The 18150-nt window shown below is 40.6% G+C and overlaps 1 protein-coding gene across 2 annotated transcripts in view; it reads right to left on the bottom strand.

The window, feature by feature from the left end:
• Window positions 1–3430: 3430 nt before the first annotated feature.
• Window positions 3431–18150, bottom strand: part of caprin2 (caprin family member 2) — a 34335-nt gene continuing 19615 nt past the window's right edge. Inside the window, exons 10-21 of one of the 2 annotated variants that reach the window (XM_078243060.1) lie at window positions 17553–17594; window positions 17347–17475; window positions 17128–17212; window positions 15321–15370; window positions 15113–15220; window positions 14925–15026; window positions 13856–13996; window positions 12346–12490; window positions 12076–12252; window positions 11803–11864; window positions 8061–8115; window positions 3431–5026 (exon numbers count right to left, since the gene is read on the bottom strand). In XM_078243060.1, coding sequence (XP_078099186.1) covers window positions 4449–5026; window positions 8061–8115; window positions 11803–11864; window positions 12076–12252; window positions 12346–12490; window positions 13856–13996; window positions 14925–15026; window positions 15113–15220; window positions 15321–15370; window positions 17128–17212; window positions 17347–17475; window positions 17553–17594 — 1674 coding nt within the window. In that variant the 3' untranslated portion in view covers window positions 3431–4448. The remainder of the gene's footprint in view (window positions 5027–8060; window positions 8116–11802; window positions 11865–12075; window positions 12253–12345; window positions 12491–13855; window positions 13997–14924; window positions 15027–15112; window positions 15221–15320; window positions 15371–17127; window positions 17213–17346; window positions 17476–17552; window positions 17595–18150) is intronic. The other variant, XM_078243061.1, reaches the window with a different exon arrangement.

The following is an 18150-nucleotide window of genomic DNA, read 5'->3' as shown; positions in this document are numbered from 1 at the left end:
CTGTCTGTACACTTACAAAGTTCTCAATGCTTCGGTTTGCATGTAGGGACCCTCATTATGCTACCGTTTAAGTGTGGTGCTATTTTGAGCCTTGTTAGTGGTATAAAATAGTGATTTACCAAGTGCCCTGAAAGCTAGCGTTAGCAGCTAACCACCTGTTTTGCGGTAGCTTGTTAAAAGCTAGGGACACATTTGATTAGCATGAAAACATATCCCAGAGAACGTTCGACTCGGTACACGTGTTATTAACCCCTAGGTTCATTTTGCGCCGGAATTGTCCTTTAAAGTAGCTAGCACTAGCTCTAAAAGCCTGTAAAAGCCGTCAGATGACATCATACACTCATTTTCATATTGGTCACATCATCATTTGCATTAAGGCTGGGTCAGGTGATTGCCTTGATGCCCCCGTTGCTAGAGGAGAGAGAGAGAGAGACCCCGTGCTGTAGAGCTCAACAGTGTGGTTCCGGAAGTGAAAATCCCATTAATTTTCTCTATAAGGATTTAGATTATCAGCCATAATGTCTAAACCATCCGAGGTAGACTGACCACGAGCTCCGAGGTTGTGAAACAAAGGTTTTTACATCTGTAGATGCTCGAAGTTCTTATAAAATTAGTCAATATCCTTGACGTTCCACTTCCGGGATTGTTCCGTTGCAGACGGAAATTCCACTGGATTTCACTCATTTATGCCAGATATCCGTTGTCTTGGGCTTTCTTTGTGTTCTAAATTCTAAACTCTGGTGGATTTGTGAGGACTATGGTTAACTGCTCCTCAGATCTCTGCAGGGTAAATCCAGACAGCTAGCTAGACTATCTGTCCAATCGGAGTTTTCTACGACTAAAACTACTTTTGAACATACACATGTTCGACTAAAACAAGTTCCTTCCTGAGACTATTTAGTAGAGGCACCGTGGCTCCGTCCAGTGCTTAGCACCGCCCAAGACGATTGTGATTGGTTTAAAGAAATGCCAATAAACCAGAGCACTCCCATCCTGGAATGCTGTGTGGACTAGCCAGACCTTCCTCCAAAATCAACCTTGTTTTAAGATAAACATGTTTTATTCATGATCTTATGGATAAATACTACACTACCCACAATCCTAAGCATAACAGTGACATCTCTGATTGGTGGAACTCGCTGTTACCATGGAAATGTTTATCACACATGCAAAACTCGAACAGGCAGAGATAGTTTATGTACAAAGTCTTGTACATTTGCCTTTTTTTTCAAATTGTTATTTTGGGTCAAATCAAATGTTTTCTGGTCACGATTCATCTCATCTCTGATGGCCTGAAGTTGCCAAATAGTTTTTGCTAGTTGCTTTTTACAAATAAAACTTGCTAAGAGGGTAAATATGTCGAGAAAGTGTCCAAGTTGGCAACACTGAGTGAAATACTGTACACTCTGCTGAGCACGGTTTGGGTTTTTAAATCAGCTCAAGTAAGGTTTTACAAATATAAAAACTCCATGGATTAAAATGGATTTGTAACTGTAAATAAATACTTATAATCAACCCTGTTTGTAGTTTGAGGTGTCCTGTCAACAACAACCAGGTGCAGACTGTTCAGGGACAAATTGCCGAGGCAGGTGAAAAGCAAATTGCAGAAGTCTAGCCGGGATGAATGTTGTGTAATTTTAGGCTTAGATTGAAATAAATATAACAAACGTGGTATAATGTTCATTTTCACCTCACTCACACCCAGTCATATAAATCCATTGGGTAAGTGGACCATCTTTTGTCTTTCCTTATGTTGACATCAATATGTTCAGTTGCTTTGATATAGATTTGATAGGTATAAATATAACTAAAAACCTAAGTATTTAAGTGATTTTGCTTCCCAATTTATTTCTTATTCTTTAAGTTTTTGATTTGGTGAGCAGCTAAACATGAGATTTTTAGTTTTAGATATGTTTAATTTGTACCCGGAATATAAACTGGGAAAAAAATTTTCCCTGGTGTACACCAGGTGTTTATATTTCTGTCTGTGGACACATTTTATCACCACGATAGTGTCACAACTGTGCAAGATGCAGTAATGAAACTCAACAGGTTTGTAGTTAAGACCAAAATGAAAGCGGAGTTCTCAAATACGTGGGGTCGGGGCGTCGGAAGTAGGAAGTAGGGAAGAGGCCCTTTACGCCCCTAGCCCGATTTGGCGTCACGGCTGGTGTGATCCCATCCCAAGATGGTCTCTAGTTATAAAAAGATGTGATGCATTGATTTATTAAAGCCACATTTCTCCAATGTTATGTATAACAATTCCCAATTGACCCTATCAACGCCTTTTCTGCATCTAGGCTAATCAATGTTGCAGTTAAATCTATTCTATGTATAATGTGCAGCGTTCTTCATAGCTATCGGATTCCACTTCTCCTCGTTCTGACAAACATTCCACAACCTCGCAGATAGATGAAACTAGTCTGTCTTTTCAATCAACATGCACTTGCTCTGGCAAAGTAGCAGGCGATGACACCAACGACCCATTTCTGCTTTAACTCTACAGAGACTGAAGTGTTCAAAATGAAGTGAAGCTTATTGAACTACAATGGATACATAAAATAAACCAATACATTGTGAAATAATCCAATATATTCTTAAAAACCAGATCATTAAAAGTTTACTGCAGGTTATTTTTATTTCATTCCAGCAGTTAGCCATTTAAAGTTGTCAATTTTAATATCAATATTTCTTTTCCTAACGCATTTTTATTACAGAAGGCCACTTTTCATCTAAAAGGCTTAACATGACTGGCTCTGTCCTGTTTGTCTTGTGTGTTTAAGACCCAGGGCCCTCATTTATCAACAGTGCGTAGAAAAGGTTCTAAATTCTGGCTTACCAATGAAATGTAGTATGTGCTTTAATACAACAAAAAAATCTGTATTTATCAAACGTGCGCAAGCCAATTGTACGCATATCAGTAATCAATCATGATAAATCCCACCCCGTACTGGTAGATGAGGCTGAATCCAATCAACAAATATTGTTTGGTTCACTCAGTGCAGGAGGAATTACAAAAGAAAAAAATGCTGCATGGGAGAATATAAACAATGTGGTTAATTCCGTTGGGTCTGAGGAAAGAACTCTCCCAGAAAAAAACAAAAAAATGGTTTGACAAAGTAAAACATGTCACAGCAGAGCACACTGTTTGCCAAGTCTTCCAGTAATGCAAGATAAGCCATTGCACTTGCATTTCAAACATTTGTCACAGCTCTCTTTTATAGGGTTTGACACCAATTAGGTAACTTGTCAGTTTAAAACTAGACAAATGACTAATTGAGTGTTTTCTAATTAAAGGAAACTGGAATATGTTGATTGCTTAATGCATACTGTGACAATGCCTTTTCATTTGTAATATCTCTATTCTACCTAGATTCTGTTCGTAAGCAGGGCCAGAGCTGTGCTTATTACACGCACATTCCAAAGTGTAAGTACACTTTAGAAAATTCCACATTGCAAGGCAATGTTCTTACGCGTTACATGTACACACATCGGTTTGTACGCACGGTTGATAAATGAGGCCCCCAGATCATCTTGTTGAGCAATGCTTTGACAAAATTGGTTTCCATTGCAGTACGGAAATTTAAGATTTTTAGCTTAACAGCCCTGTTAAAGCATGCACACTAAAAAGGCCTACAGCCCCAGTGCTTGGAATAAGTCAGCTAAGTAAATGGACACAGTTGAATGTAACAGATGCATGTCTAATTTAAACAAAACACCCATCTTCCATCCAAAGTAAAGATTAAGCACCCAAACTTCACAGCGTCTTTTATTTAGGCACATCAAGGAACCACTTCCATCTCTCCACAGTAGTCTGTTAGTGCAACAATTTGGCCTCAAGTGTTTAACACCATACCCACCACCAAGAACACAATCTTTCCTTCCTCCGCTTCACATTCACATACAGTAAGGTGAGACTGAATGCATAGGAGCCCAGCAACAAGCGAAGTGCTGACAGTAGGGTCAACTATTATTCATTGGATAAACCAGCCAATAATTCAGTTCATTAGCCATTTAACATCTGGTCAGTCATCCAAAGCCATTCAGAAAACAAGGCACAAATTCACAACATTGCATTTGGAGTTCTCACTGCAATAAGTGACCTGTGGGCTGAACAGGTGATATACTATGGGTTGATTCACAGCAAGATGACATGTTATCAGTTGTACTTATTCACAGGGAGCACCACCATCATGTATACATTCACATGGAATCTTACATTAGGTTTACGTCAAGTACTCACAGTCCCCATTTCAAATAGATAATGGCTGCGAGGACAGATCATACTATTTGGCAACTGACACCTTATTTATGAATGAGCTTTATGGTGAAGAGGCCATTGCCATGCAGCCTGACCACAATACTGAAATGTCAGTTTAAATCACCATTTAGTACAAAGTAAACAGTCCACACACTGGAAGAAGAGAGCCATTTGTTTGACCAAAAGTTCAATCCTGGTACAGCAGGAAGCCGGAGAAGGTGCTGTACTTCCAGGTGCTGCCATAGATGGCACCACGATGCAACCGGAGCCACACCTGATCTCCTTGGAAGAGTGGCAGGATGGCATGGTTGCTGGCCGTCTCGTGATCTGGGGCTCCATCGTTAGCGTACGCTGACACCATCACCTCTTCGTTGCGCATGAGGTTAATGTAGAGAGGCACGTTGATGGCAAGCTTCAGGATGTGGAAGATGAAGACATAGGTTCCGTTGACGGGGCAAGTGAAGCGTCCGACGTGGGTGTCGTACATCTCCCCTAGGTTGCTGTGCAGCTGGTCGAACACAATTGGCTGGTCGAGGTTGCCTGGGGCAAAGTTGGCAGTGCGAGAGGCGTTGAAGGCCACTCTCATCGGCTGGGAGAGCGGGTAGAGTTGCATGGGAAGCAGGGCGTGATGGTGGCCGTGGGGAGTGAGAGGGACATCCACGGTGGAAACCGACAGGGAATCCCCATGACCTGAGTCATGACCCACAATTGTAAACGTTCCCTCCCTGTCTGGGGTGCTCACCTGTGAAGAGTCACTCCAGGCTGCTGCGGGGGTCGAGACAAAAAGCAGATTAGGAATGAACAATGTGGACTGTGTGCAGTACAGGGCGTTTTCAAAATTGCGTTTAGTCTGGTTGAATCAGAATGTTTGCTTTCCCCTTGGTATGCTTAGTTTGAGCAGATGTGAACACAGCAATCTTACTTGGCTGCAGACCAAAACAACTTCACTGAAGAGCCTTTAGAGGAAGAGGTCTCCGTCCAGTCACAAATTCTGGAGGGGTTTGTTGGAGGTGGGAACAGGACTCAACTTTGATCTGAGCAAACTACAAGGCACTCACCGCACATTTCAGTCAAACGGAGGTTTTAACACCCCATTATGCAAGCAGCTAGCCAGAGAATGAATTTGGGTCTGGTCTGGATTAACAATGAAGTATGCAGCCTTCTTGATATTTGGAGAGATAGGATTTTCTTCCTGCGGTTGCTTTCTTGCTCCCAGACAAATTTAACCAATGAGTGGAGTGAACGTTCTCACAAGGATTTTAGGGATGCATTTTGGTTTGCTTGAATTTCTGAGTGAAGAAACTGAGCCAAATGAAAATGCAACACATTTACCAACTCTTCCGCTGATTAAGACTAAACTATAGGTTTAAAAACTGCCTTAGAAAAGGGATGGCCAGCAAAAGCCAGAGTGTAATGTTACAAATCTATCTTCCAATCGTTCGCAGAAGGAGAACTGTATTTTTTGGGCTTTGTGTAGAAATACATCTATGACTTTGGCTCTGACAAATGGCTGCTACTTTAGTTTAAAAAGGTGGCACCTGAGAATAGTGCACCAAGCCACTGAATTCAATTTGGGGAACTTCCAACACTTTCATACTAAATGCATTTAAATTCAGGTTCTTTTATTTGTACCCATAGCTGATTTGGTCTGCAGTTAAATTAAGTACTATCTTGATGCACATTTTACAAACAGACATAATTAAAGGACAATGCCTTGAAGGCTCCAATAATTACTTAACCACTAAAATATAAAATAAACATTGCTTCTATAGCATCTGTGCAATGTTGCTACAACAACAAAAGTGTTTTTATTTCGCTTGAAAGAAAGAACACGTAAAAAAACATTAAAAACAAATTTATTACACAAGGACGCCAAACTCACTGTAGATCGTGGCATTCACCCCCGTTTCTGTTCTAGAAATACAAACTATTATTGTACCTTATTACTCTAAACTGAATTTTGGAAATACTACAGCACCCATGAGTCACATGGACATTTCCATGACAGTGGACTTCAGGGTGAGCCCCCTATCACCATTTTGAACAACACTGTCTGCAGTGGAATTCTTCAGGTTTCTGCGATCCACGATCTCTCAGGACCTGAAGTGGACGTCCCTAGATGCCAGCAGAGGTTGAACTTCCTATTCCAGCTCAGGAAGTTCAACTGCTTCAGGTGCTGCTGATCCAGTATCTACAGTGCAATCATCCAGTCTGATCTCTGCACATCCATCACTATACCAAACAGGAACAGACTGCAACAGATAGTGAGGACTGCAGAGAAAATCATTGGTGCCAACCTGCCCTCCATTCAGGACGTATACGCCTCCAAAATCAGACCCATCACACCATGTACAAGCCATTTTAGCGTCTCTCCTTTAATAGGCGCTACAGAACACTGTTCAACAAAACAACCAGACAAGAACATTTTCTTCCCACAGGCTGTCACTATGACGAACACTTAACACCAGTCCATAGTGTCAGGATCAATCCCTGTAGTCTGGATCAATGGTAGTAATATTCCAGGATAATTGCCCGTTTTGAAGAAAATTTGGATCGTGCAACAAGGCAGGCCTGCTTCGTTCTTTCGGGGCATGATTGTAAAGGGTTTACAAAAAATGTTACGACATTTACGGGTTAGACATTTGGGACCGATTGTTGGGATTGCTGTGGACAAAGTACACACGGCGTTAAATGACGTTTAACCCTGTATCCAGCTAATTTAAATATCGCACATTATTGTATTGTGTGAACAGTTAACTTCTTTTAACACTGTATGTGGCGTCTTCTTTTGCGGGGAGCAAATGTTCCACCAAAACCAGTTCCTTCCCAAGACTATTTTGCAGAGGCACCGTTCTGCAGCTGCCTCAGGATCTCTGCTCCGCCCAAGACAATTGTATTTGGTTTCAGGAAATGCAAACAACCCAGGGCGTTTTTTTTTTCCTCCTATCCCAGAATGTATGTGTGGTGTAGCCAGACTTTACTCCATAGCACTGTGGAGAACGAGCTGGCAATGAGACTTATCCCTGTGCAATGACCCTATAACATCAAGCATCTACCTTTCAATAAATTATATATCCAATAGTGTTAAACATGTAAATATCTGTCAAATACATTGTACTGTACATATGTCATATCCACCTACCTCAGATAATAAGCAACCTGTTATAATAATTCTTTATTCTAGCACCATTTGCATTGCCCATTCTTATGGTTTACAATCATCCTCAGAGCTGTGTGTATGCATGTACGTATGTGTATATGTATACATATTCACTTTATAAAAACGTATCTGTACATAGACAAATGGCTAAAAACAAGGACAACCAAGCTGAACAAGGTAAACAAACATTTGACTATTTCTGTGTATGTACTGTGAGAGCAACAAAAAGCTGGAGTCAAAATTCCCTGCACGTGTTCACACTTACTTGGCCATTACAGCCGATTGTTTGGAGAGACATGAGATGAATAAAATGAAGCACATTTAACAGACTTGTACATTTGACTTCATCCCAAAAAAAAAAAAACATTTTCACCTCCACAAATGCCGTCACTTATATGCCCATACAAGTGTTTCATTGGAGATATGAATGCCATTTTGTGCCCCCCCCCCAACTACCAGGGCTGGATATCAAAATATGTTCTTCTGCTAAGAAACCATAAGTAGTAATAAACTACCAGACATAAGCAGTGCTGATAAGAGTGATAGTAGTATCCTTATGGGACGAAATTAGCATGTGTATGCCACAAAAGCCCTTCCCTGAGCGATAGATCAGTTTAGAGCTAGCACTTGTGTTCTTACCACTCGAGTGACGCCTTCCTCCTCCACGTCTATAGCTGTGTTGATATCCAGAGTCCTGAGAAAATACCACAGAGGAACTATAAAGACAGACAGACTGGACTTTAAGGGTAACTTGTTTTGTTTTTTTCAAACTGGAGCCCATTTTCCTACATTTGTATCTAAGTGACTGATGGGAACAACAATCTTTGACATTGGTCCAGCATTAAGGGAGACGGCTGCAGTCGGCAGCAGCGAAACAAGCTACAATGTAACGTTAATGGGCAAATGCTTCAATTTACTACCAACTTACTAAAAAGTGCTAGTTTTTCCACTGACATTCTCAGATTGTTATTCTAAGTTTTTAATGTTGTCAAAGAGTAAGATCCTTTACATTTAACATGCAACACTTGCAAGAGAGCTATCGCTAAACCCACCAGAGTTCATTAAATTAAACTTATTTATAGGGTGGGTACAGAATTTGACTTTTTAGGCACCGACCGAATTGCCTCCTTAGTATCAAGTTTCAAATAAGTGCCTTGTCATTCAATAACCACATTTCAATACCTAAGAAGTAAATCTCATCAGCGAGCCAATAAGCACGCAGCATGCTTCTACCAAGATCTAATAATGCTGGTGAATGGTTGCAGGGGAAATAGGGTCCAGGTTGAAAACCCCAAAATTACCCTTTAGGAGTATGCAGTTGCCTGTAGCTAATCTACATTACATACTAGTAACATGGTACTTTCAGTTTTGAAGATATAGCTGGGGTCAGTTTTATAATAGGGGTGGGAAAAAAAGAAAACAAATATTTTCCCTAGAATTGTGATTTTTTTCCTCTTCTTTGCACCAATGATCCACCTAAACATTTTGTGTTAATACGGTACCGTGGTCGGCGACTAAATCATATTCGTTTTTTGACCAAATGCAGAAAATCCATGTTATGTTCTTGTTTACAAATGAAATAAATGTCAGACTGACTGACATTTGTTTTTGGAAATGTCTCATGATATATCATCTCTAGAAGTGTATTATTCAACTTTTGTTTTTGTTAAAGTAAAAATAAAATCACAATACGAACTGAATCGGCACCCGTGAATCGTGAAGGAATTGAATTGGGACAAAAGCATATTGTCCCAGCATTAGTTTATAATAATTCTGCTTAATTATCAATGATGGCCAAAACTATGGAAATAGGCCTCAGTTGCATCCACTGTGATAACCTTGTATTGACCAAAATAGAGAAAAAGGCAATGAGCAGTCATATGATCAGACAGGTTGTTCAGTCAATTTAGCCACATTTTCTAAACCACTTTACTATGTTGCTTATCGGCCATCACTGCATATAGGGCTGGGCGATATGTCCCGAATCGTCTATCCAGACATAGGTCATTTCATATCTCGATAACGATCTATTATGATATAGAATGTTTTCTTGTAATTGAACTGTCTATATGAAATAACCACATGGTTAAGCCTAATGTTGTATACTTCTGTGTGAATTAAAGTATTGACAAATTTAAAGTATTGAGAATTTTCTAATTTAATGAAGAACTTTTGTGCAAAAAACAAACAGTGTCAAGTTAAATGGAGAAAAATACAAGCAAGCAGAATTCTTGGGTGTAGGCAGGAGTCACTGCTGTTGGAAAACATCACTAGAGGTGCAACGATGAATCGATTAAACCACCAACTATTTTGATAATCGATTAATCGTTAAAATAAGATTTCTGATTCTAGCTTGTTAAATGTGAATATCTTCTAGTTTCTTCTCTCCTTTGTGACAGTAAACTGAATATCTTTGAGTTTTGGACAAAACAAGACATTTGAGGACGTCGTCTTAGGCTTTGGGAAACACTGATCCACATGTTTCACCATGTTTTGACATTTTTATAGATCAAACAACTAATCAATCGAGAAAATAATCGATAGATTAATCGACTATGAAAATAATGTTAGTTGCAGCCCTAAACATCACTCACAATTTACTTAAAAAAAACAAAAAAACATTTGAGTTCCAATTGGACCTTTATGGATTATTCTCCACCATTTTTATGCAGAGAGAACTGTGTCCTGAGCTGTATGCACAGATGTGTTCTGGGGACATGGAGATGAAAGGTTGGAGACGCATGTGACCAGAAGGTTGCCATTCATAGTCCAGTTTATTATATTTAACAAAGTAGTGCTGTAAAAACAAAACCGTTACCATCTCTTTAAATATTTCACATCAGATTTAAGAAATGTTAGAATGTGCTTGTTATCAATTGAGAACATAATTATGCATCACTCTTGAAATATAAATACATTTTTAAATAAAATATTTCATCACAATAGGATTTTATTGAAAGACCATCATTTATCATTTAATTATTGCATAGCCCTAACTGCATAAGAAAATCTTCCAGTTGAAGCTGGAACTGTAAACTCAAATGGATGTGTACAATGGACAGTTTGGGTATTCATTGTTTATTTAACCTTTATTCATTCATTCATTCATTCATTGAAGGTTCACTAAGAGGAAGTATCTCCTTTGCAGAACACCTTGATCACATTCACACAGTTCCACATTCATACATGGAAGCTGCCCGATACAACCACAGTCTGATCTGATCACATTCATACTGGAAGCTGCTCAGTACAACCACAGTCTGATCTGATCACATTCATACTGGAAGCTGCCAGTACTACCACAGTCTGATCACATTCATACCTGGAAGCTGCCCAGTACTACCACAGTCTGATCTGATCACATTCATACCTGGAAGCTGCCCGGTACAACCACAGTCTGATCTGCTGGCCACTGAGCAGCTCCACTGGAGCGGTTAGAGGTTAAGGGCCTTGCTCAAGGGCACCTCAGTGGTGGTAATGGAGGGACAAGCGCTGTTCTTTCACTTTCCCCACCCAGATTTTATCTTGCCGGTCTGGGGGATTGAACCGACGACCTCCCGGTCACAAGCTCACTTCTCCAATGTTACCATTTGCTTCAATTCTTTCTTCCGAATAAATTTACGTGGACTTGGTGTTACCACATATTATGCCGATCTTACAAATGACTTTTCAAGTTATTCCACTGTCACAGACCATTTTCCAATATCGGAATGAAATCATGAGTCTTGCTAGAGTTTGGGCTTTCCCGTCGTCTCAATCGTTTGGTGGTCATAAAACTCAGTCCCAGTCAGTGTTTTTTTTTTATCGTAAGTTTTAAGTCTTGGTAGGGAAGTTGAAGCACATGAACATTGTCAACAACCAATCAGTGCACTCCCTCCAGCACCAAACAGGAAGCAGCAAACCGCTGTGCCAGTGTTTATGGTTGCTATGGCGCTAAGCTAAACGCTAAAAAGGGAAAGGTGCTGATTTTCTAACCTTCTGAAGCACATCATCCAACGGAGTTTTACTGGCAGATAAACGCAGACCTCTGGGTACTGAGACATTCATCTGCATGTATGGCAGAACAGAAAATCTGCAAACTTTCCATTAAGCAGCTAATGCTAGCAGTAGCTAGCTACCTTGGTTACATTTTTCAAAATTAATCTAGTTGTAGTATTGCAATTTTGGACCCTGCAAGATCTCCAGTGTTCACATATGACAGTCTTTAACGTTAGATTGAGATTATTATCTTTAGATGTGAGAAGGGGTCAGACTTTAGTCTTTTCAAAGTCTGCTCAAAGTCTTCTAGTGTATGATAGGTATTAGTCGCAGTTACTTCCTCAGCCCCAAACCAAATACAGTACGACTACTAAATAGAGAACATGGGGAATTATTCACTTACTCTAGCAGCATAGAGGACAGGTCCAGAGTCCCTTAGATGAGTCTGTGGGAGGTAGGATCCTCCTAAGGAGTAGATATCAGTGGTAAGCTTCAGAACTAACTCAGTCAGATCCATTTTAGCCAAACTTTAGCCAAGATGTGACAAAGCCACCCTACAACACCTGATCCTAAACAGATATTTAGCAAAAATAGAGGAGGGAAATGCAGAAGGAGGAGAGAAATGCAGAAGTGTTGAAAACCCCAAAAGAGGAAAAGGAAAATTGAGGATAGATACCTCGATGCCAACCAGAAGAGCGAAAGGTTTGTGCCAGTCCCTTGGCGCCACGTGCCATACCTCTCACAGATCCTCTGGTGTAGTACGACTGGCCAGGACGACCCACACTTTCACTTGATTGGCCAGGGGACAGGAAGATCTGTCCACCGTTACCCACTGTATAATCTGCCTGGTACACTAGAGACAATGCAGCAAGAAATGGGTCTCAGACAACTGGCTGTTGGACCATTCAGCCAAGAGAGTTTAGGAACAAACATTTGATCAACATACCCAGCTGTAGTTCTTCTTCTGAGGGAGCCATCTCCGGTGGTGTTTGGGTACTGGCAGTGCTGTACCTGGGCTCATTGAAAACTGCAGAATCTGGTTTGTAGTTCAATTCCCCATTTTGAGGTAAAGAGGCATTCGCTTTGAAGGCCTACAGTGAGGAAAAAAAATGTCCATTAAAGAAGCTTGCAGACTGTGACTGCAAGCTTTTGTTCAGATTACATCTGAGTCTAGTTGAAGCTGGGGTGTGGAACTTGTGTCTCCCCCCTCTGGTGGTAAGACTTATTACACAAACACTAAAGCAGTCAGATTCAAAGCTGTGCAGGTCTTTCAACTCTGCCTGTCAAGGTATTGGGTAATACAGGTAGACTGATATACCGTGTAACCAATCAGAGAGCCAGAATAAGCAGCTATGCTGTAAAGAACGCTCAATGGTGTTTTAAGTCTTCTGCCTGGAAGATGACGTTGGGGGCTTAAAACACAGATAACGGTGAAGAACTGTAAGTGAGTTAGCAAGGTTGGTTGATGGCACTTTGTTTACTGTGTGACACGTTGTTGTGGAGTTAACGTCTCACTTTGAGTAAAATAAGCGGTATTTGTATTGTTCTTGTATAAGAGCTAGGCTCAATCAGCACCGTGAGAACATGTTGGCAAGGGCTTGAAAGTAACAGACGTTCATTTATATGTAAAAACTCCACACGCGTTAAGACTGTAGTTCACATCTGGCATCAGAATGCATCTTGAGTGACCACATGTTATTTGTTTATGCTTCTGTGCTCACATTTGTTTGATTTGTTCTGGTGGATTAAGGACATTTCTAAAAACGGGTAGCTCAAATCAAGCCATAATAACAACCATATATGGCTATGAATTCTAATTCCTTTGCCCAATACATATCACTTTTTAAAACATGTTAGACAAAGTTCGCCAGCTACTAAAAACATTTGTTAACTTTGACCTCCCGAGTGGCCCAACGACAGAATTTTTTTTTTAAAATCACACTTTAAACCATGCTTGATTACGATTACAAGTTCCTTCCCAAGACCATTTTGCAGAGCCACGGACTCTGCGTACGGAGCTTAGCGCCGCCCAAGAGGATTGTGATTTGCATTTCTTTAAACCAACAACCCCTGACAGTTTTCCTCCCATCCAGGAGCGTACGCTCCTGTTGCCAGACCTTCCTCCACAGCGCTGTGGAGCTAGGTCTGGCAATGAGAGACTAAGGGTCAAGGAGCTTTGGAATACCAGATGTCATAAGGTATCCAGATCATAAGCGGAGTCTGACATTTGAGCCGGGGGGAATCAGATGCATTACCTACCACAATGTAGTCGTTTTGTGCCATTTTATATATTTATAAAAATATCTGGTCATGCCAGAAGTAATTATTCCACTCATTTTTGAAACAATGAAATTACCCGTTTCAGCCACAAACTCCGCATATGATTCAGATATGTAAAGACAGAGCCTTAATAGCATAAAACCCAAAAGAAAAATGACACTTTTGGTAAGACTTACTGACTGGATGTTCTCAAACTGTGCAGACGTCAGAGTTCGCCTGGTGGGGGGTGTAGAGAAACTTTGTCCCTGAGGGGGGGTGGAGGTGCCAGATGCCACCCCATTACAGGGGGACTGCTTCCCTGACTCAGTTACTGGTGTCTAGACACCAAGAGAGGAGAAAAGTTCCATTAAAAGTATAGACAGACTTCTGGAAATGATCTGTGTCTGTAAATTTGCCTCTCCATCCCAAAGTATTTATCCTGGGGTTGTACCCAACTGATCCCAATTTAACCCTTGTGTTGTCTTCCCGTCAACCTTGAAAAAAAAAAAAAAAAAAACACTTTGACGCCTTTTTTTCACCGTTTGTTTTCCAACGTTTTAAATTGTTCAATTTTTCTTCTACACATTTTCAGTGCTTATTTCTACATCCCATATTTTCTGATATAAAACTAAAATTTAAAAACGGGTCAATGTGATCCAAAGTCAACACAAGGGTTAAAAAATAAATACAAATAAAAAAATACTTCTAGACATGGGTTTATTGCAAGCAAGACAGTTGATTTCTCTCGCTTGGAAAAGTGTGAATAGGCCTAGTATTGCCGGTGGCTTAGAGAAATGTCTTTTTGACATTGGAAAACAACGGAAAGAATAACGTACATAGTTAAGGATAGACAAGATACTTTCAAACAGGTGTGGGGACCATTCTTGGACTTTGAACAAAATGATGTGAGTGATATACTGGCAAATGAGGGGAATTCTGAGAAATCTAGTATTTTTCATGTGGGAGAGAGAGGTTTATATTGGCTTGTGACAGTTTGATTTGTTGGATCAAGCCACTGTAAGGTAATTTTGTTTTCTTTATAATTGTTTTTATATTATAAAAAAGATTTTTCTTGTATTTTGTCTGTTACAGTAATCGCTGTCAGTTGTTTGGTTTTGGCTACTATTGTTTTTCAGGCTGTCTACATTTCTGAATGTCTTGATTAAAATGAAACTCAATTAACATGGTTTATAAAAAAATATGCATCAACACTTCACATCAGCCTAAGTACTTGGTCTGACGAAATGGACCAGAATGCTCATTTACCTGAGGACGGCTCTTCTCCTCTTGACCAACCGAGATGATCGACTCCCTGCGGTACAGCGGCGGTGAAGAAAACTTCTTTATTTCAGCCAACTGCAGTGGCTCCTGCAGAGACAAGACAGCTTCAACTGCTTAGTAATGCAGGCTAAAAAAAATGTATTGCATCTTATAGCCAATGTGCAGTTTCTCACATGAGGTAGGTCCATTGAGGAAAACGTCAGGTCACAGGTCTCCAGGCACTGATCCCCATTTGTCAGGCTGGCTTTGCGCTCCATAAGCCTGGCAGGCAGTGGGGTGGACTGCGTGGGGGATGAGGATGAAGTGATGACCAGTCCAAGTGATTTCAATTTTGATCATAACAGACTTATCGCAGAAAAATAGCAAGATAAGACAGCTTACATGCATTGGTTCGGACAGGTCTTCGACTGGGCTTCTCACGTCTGTGTGACCTGTTAGTATGAGGACATATCAAAACAAAAAAAGTTGATCAAGAAATTACACAAGACAAATTTCCATATACATTTTACTGCTCAATTGCATTTGCATTTCATACCCAGTACCCTACCCGTTTACATTAACCATTATTTTGGAGAGGTCTGAACAAGTCTACAGTAATTTAATACAATAGCTGACAGAAGCCTAGTGTTAGCTTTTCCTGCTTCCAGACTGTGGTCTGGCAGCACTGGGGGAGGCAGGGATGGAGTCTCCGGAGCTAACCCCTGTCACTCCACTCAGCAGCCGGGGAAACACACGGTACACCTCCACTGGTCTTGTGGGGCTGCAGAATGTATTTAGGCTCAAACTGCAGACTCCAGCTACTGTACATTCACTTGATATCTTCACCGCTAGATGTCAAGTCTCCTGCTTCGATCGCTCTCGTCCGCTCACACCACATCTCCAGTCACTTCCTGTTTTTACAAGCAACCACAGAAAGACCTCAAACTGTCCCAGTGACATGGTAGATAAACTAGTGCAAATATTCAAAAACTTATTTCAGCCAATGTCGCAAATTTGTCGCATTTGTGTCATTTATTCGTCACACCCCTGGTGTGCAAAGGCCTTGAGGCTAATGGGAAACCCATTAGTTTAGCAAGTAAACCAAAGTTTTGGGCAAATTGTATTGTGGTGGCACTAAAGGAAGTCAGGGGATTAATCAAGTCAGGATGTATGGCAATCCAGCCAATGAAGATAGATTGCTAAACTACGTTAAGCTAGCTGTCTTCGTTTTAGTGCATTTCTACCACCAAATGTCATCAATAGTGTGAAATCTTATATCAAATTTTATCACATGGATGCATGTAAACGCCACATGTAAATAAAAATGCTTTATAGTGGTACAGTGGTCAAACACTTTAACTTGACCATTACAGAGCCTTAGCATTAAAGATTATTTTCAACCTCAGTTTGACAAAGCAATCCCAACTCATGAGTCCTCACAGCTCAACCCCCCCCCCCCAACCAATCTGCCTCTACCACAAATTGAGATTAATGGTCATGCCAGGCTTTCTGGCTCACTTAACTGGGCTGGATCACCTAGGTAACCTATGTGGCATGGCTACCTTGCGGAGCACATTAACTTCAGATGCTCAAATCAAAACCTGTCAACAGCCCAATGTCTGACCAATAAGACACTGGAAAAACTGGGGCATCATTCCTACACAATACCAACATAAGAGTTTTAAAGTAAAGTGACAAACAATAAAGAGCAATAGATTTTTTTTAAATAGATCAGTACAATCATTTTGCCGTTCCAGGTTTTCCACGTGTCCACTCTGGTTTTAGAGCCTCTAAAGCTAGACCTCATTAGGCATTGGCAGCAGAAACTTTCAACTTTATGTGAATCACATATTAATACTAGAGTTTAAGTGTTTTTGCTTTGTCTGAAACCCTGTACTAAAGACATACAATATTTCCTGCACACATCTATAGCCTTACTTTAAGGTTTAGAATAAGTAGCGGTAGATTAGAAATATCTTCCAGTTATGTTATATTGTTTACATTTCACCTTAAATATCACGCATGGTCAATTGCAAAATATTGTTTTTAAGACCATTCGGATTTTAATTGGAGATTCAGTTCCATGAGCAATCTCCCATCAACTGATGAAGACCATGTGCTATGGGTTTAGAGCTCCAGAAAAAGTTAGTGAGTGGACCATTGCAATTGTCTGGCAAATTAGAAAACTTGTTGACTTGTTCCAAGTTACCCAGAGGAGATGGAGATCCAGATGGCCGTCTCTTCAGTCTGGGGTGGCCATTAGTGGGGGAGACCTCACCATCCAGAAGAGAGTCCTGAAGAGGACAGGATCATTTTAAAAACTTAGCTCCAACAGCCACAAAGCAAACTCAAATACTCAGACCATAGTTTCATTTTGTACTGGTTGGTTAATAAGATTTCCGTGGGTTTGCAAACAGCCAAACTGCACCTGCATAAAACTGAAGGAACCATGGATCTTTGTCATGAGGTCCTCTAGGTGCTGCTTCCTCAGGACAGGGTCTTTGGGCAAGGTATATGGAGAGTTGAAAACCTCCACAGGAATATCCATGTCAACTGCCTGTTAGGAAGAGGGTAGTCGCAAATGGTTTCCAGTAGAGATGTCTGCATATTTTAAACTAACCATTTTGTACTCACCAACTTGGCATGTTGCTCTCCATTGGCTCTCCTTTGTTTTCTCTGGGGAAAAAAATCAAGCTATTAATCATTAAGTGGACAGTTGTTGAAAAATACACTTCCTATACAATGGATTTACAAATCAGACCAACTCCACAGTTTGCAGGCACAGACAGACTATTTCTTTCCCCTCATGAGTTCATTGTGGATAATTACTGTACAGTATGACCTATAGTCTTTCCATTCAGGGCAACTCCTGCATCAACTGCTGAACCTAATCCTTAAAGTGCTCATATTATGCTCATTTTCAAGTTCATAATTGTATTTAGGTTATATCAGAATAGGTTTACATGGTTTAATTTTCAAAAAAACACCATATTTTGTTGTACTGTACATTGCTGCAGCTCCTCTTTTCACCCCTCTCTGTTTTAGCTACAGAGTGAGGCATCTCACTTCTGTTCCATCTTCATTGGTAGTTGCACATGCACAGTACCTAGGTAAGGGCTACTAGCCAGTCAGAAGCAGAGTATGAGGGCATGCCATGCTAGCAGCTAGGCGAGCATTATAACGTGTGGTCCAAAGTGACCACGTTTGTCTCTGACGTAAAGGCTGGACTACA

This window comes from Sander vitreus, chromosome 23 (genome assembly GCF_031162955.1).
Source record: "Sander vitreus isolate 19-12246 chromosome 23, sanVit1, whole genome shotgun sequence".
Classification (NCBI taxonomy): domain Eukaryota; kingdom Metazoa; phylum Chordata; class Actinopteri; order Perciformes; family Percidae; genus Sander; species Sander vitreus.
The sequence above is the reverse complement of the archived record's forward strand: the minus strand, read 5'-3'. Positions and strand labels throughout refer to the sequence as shown.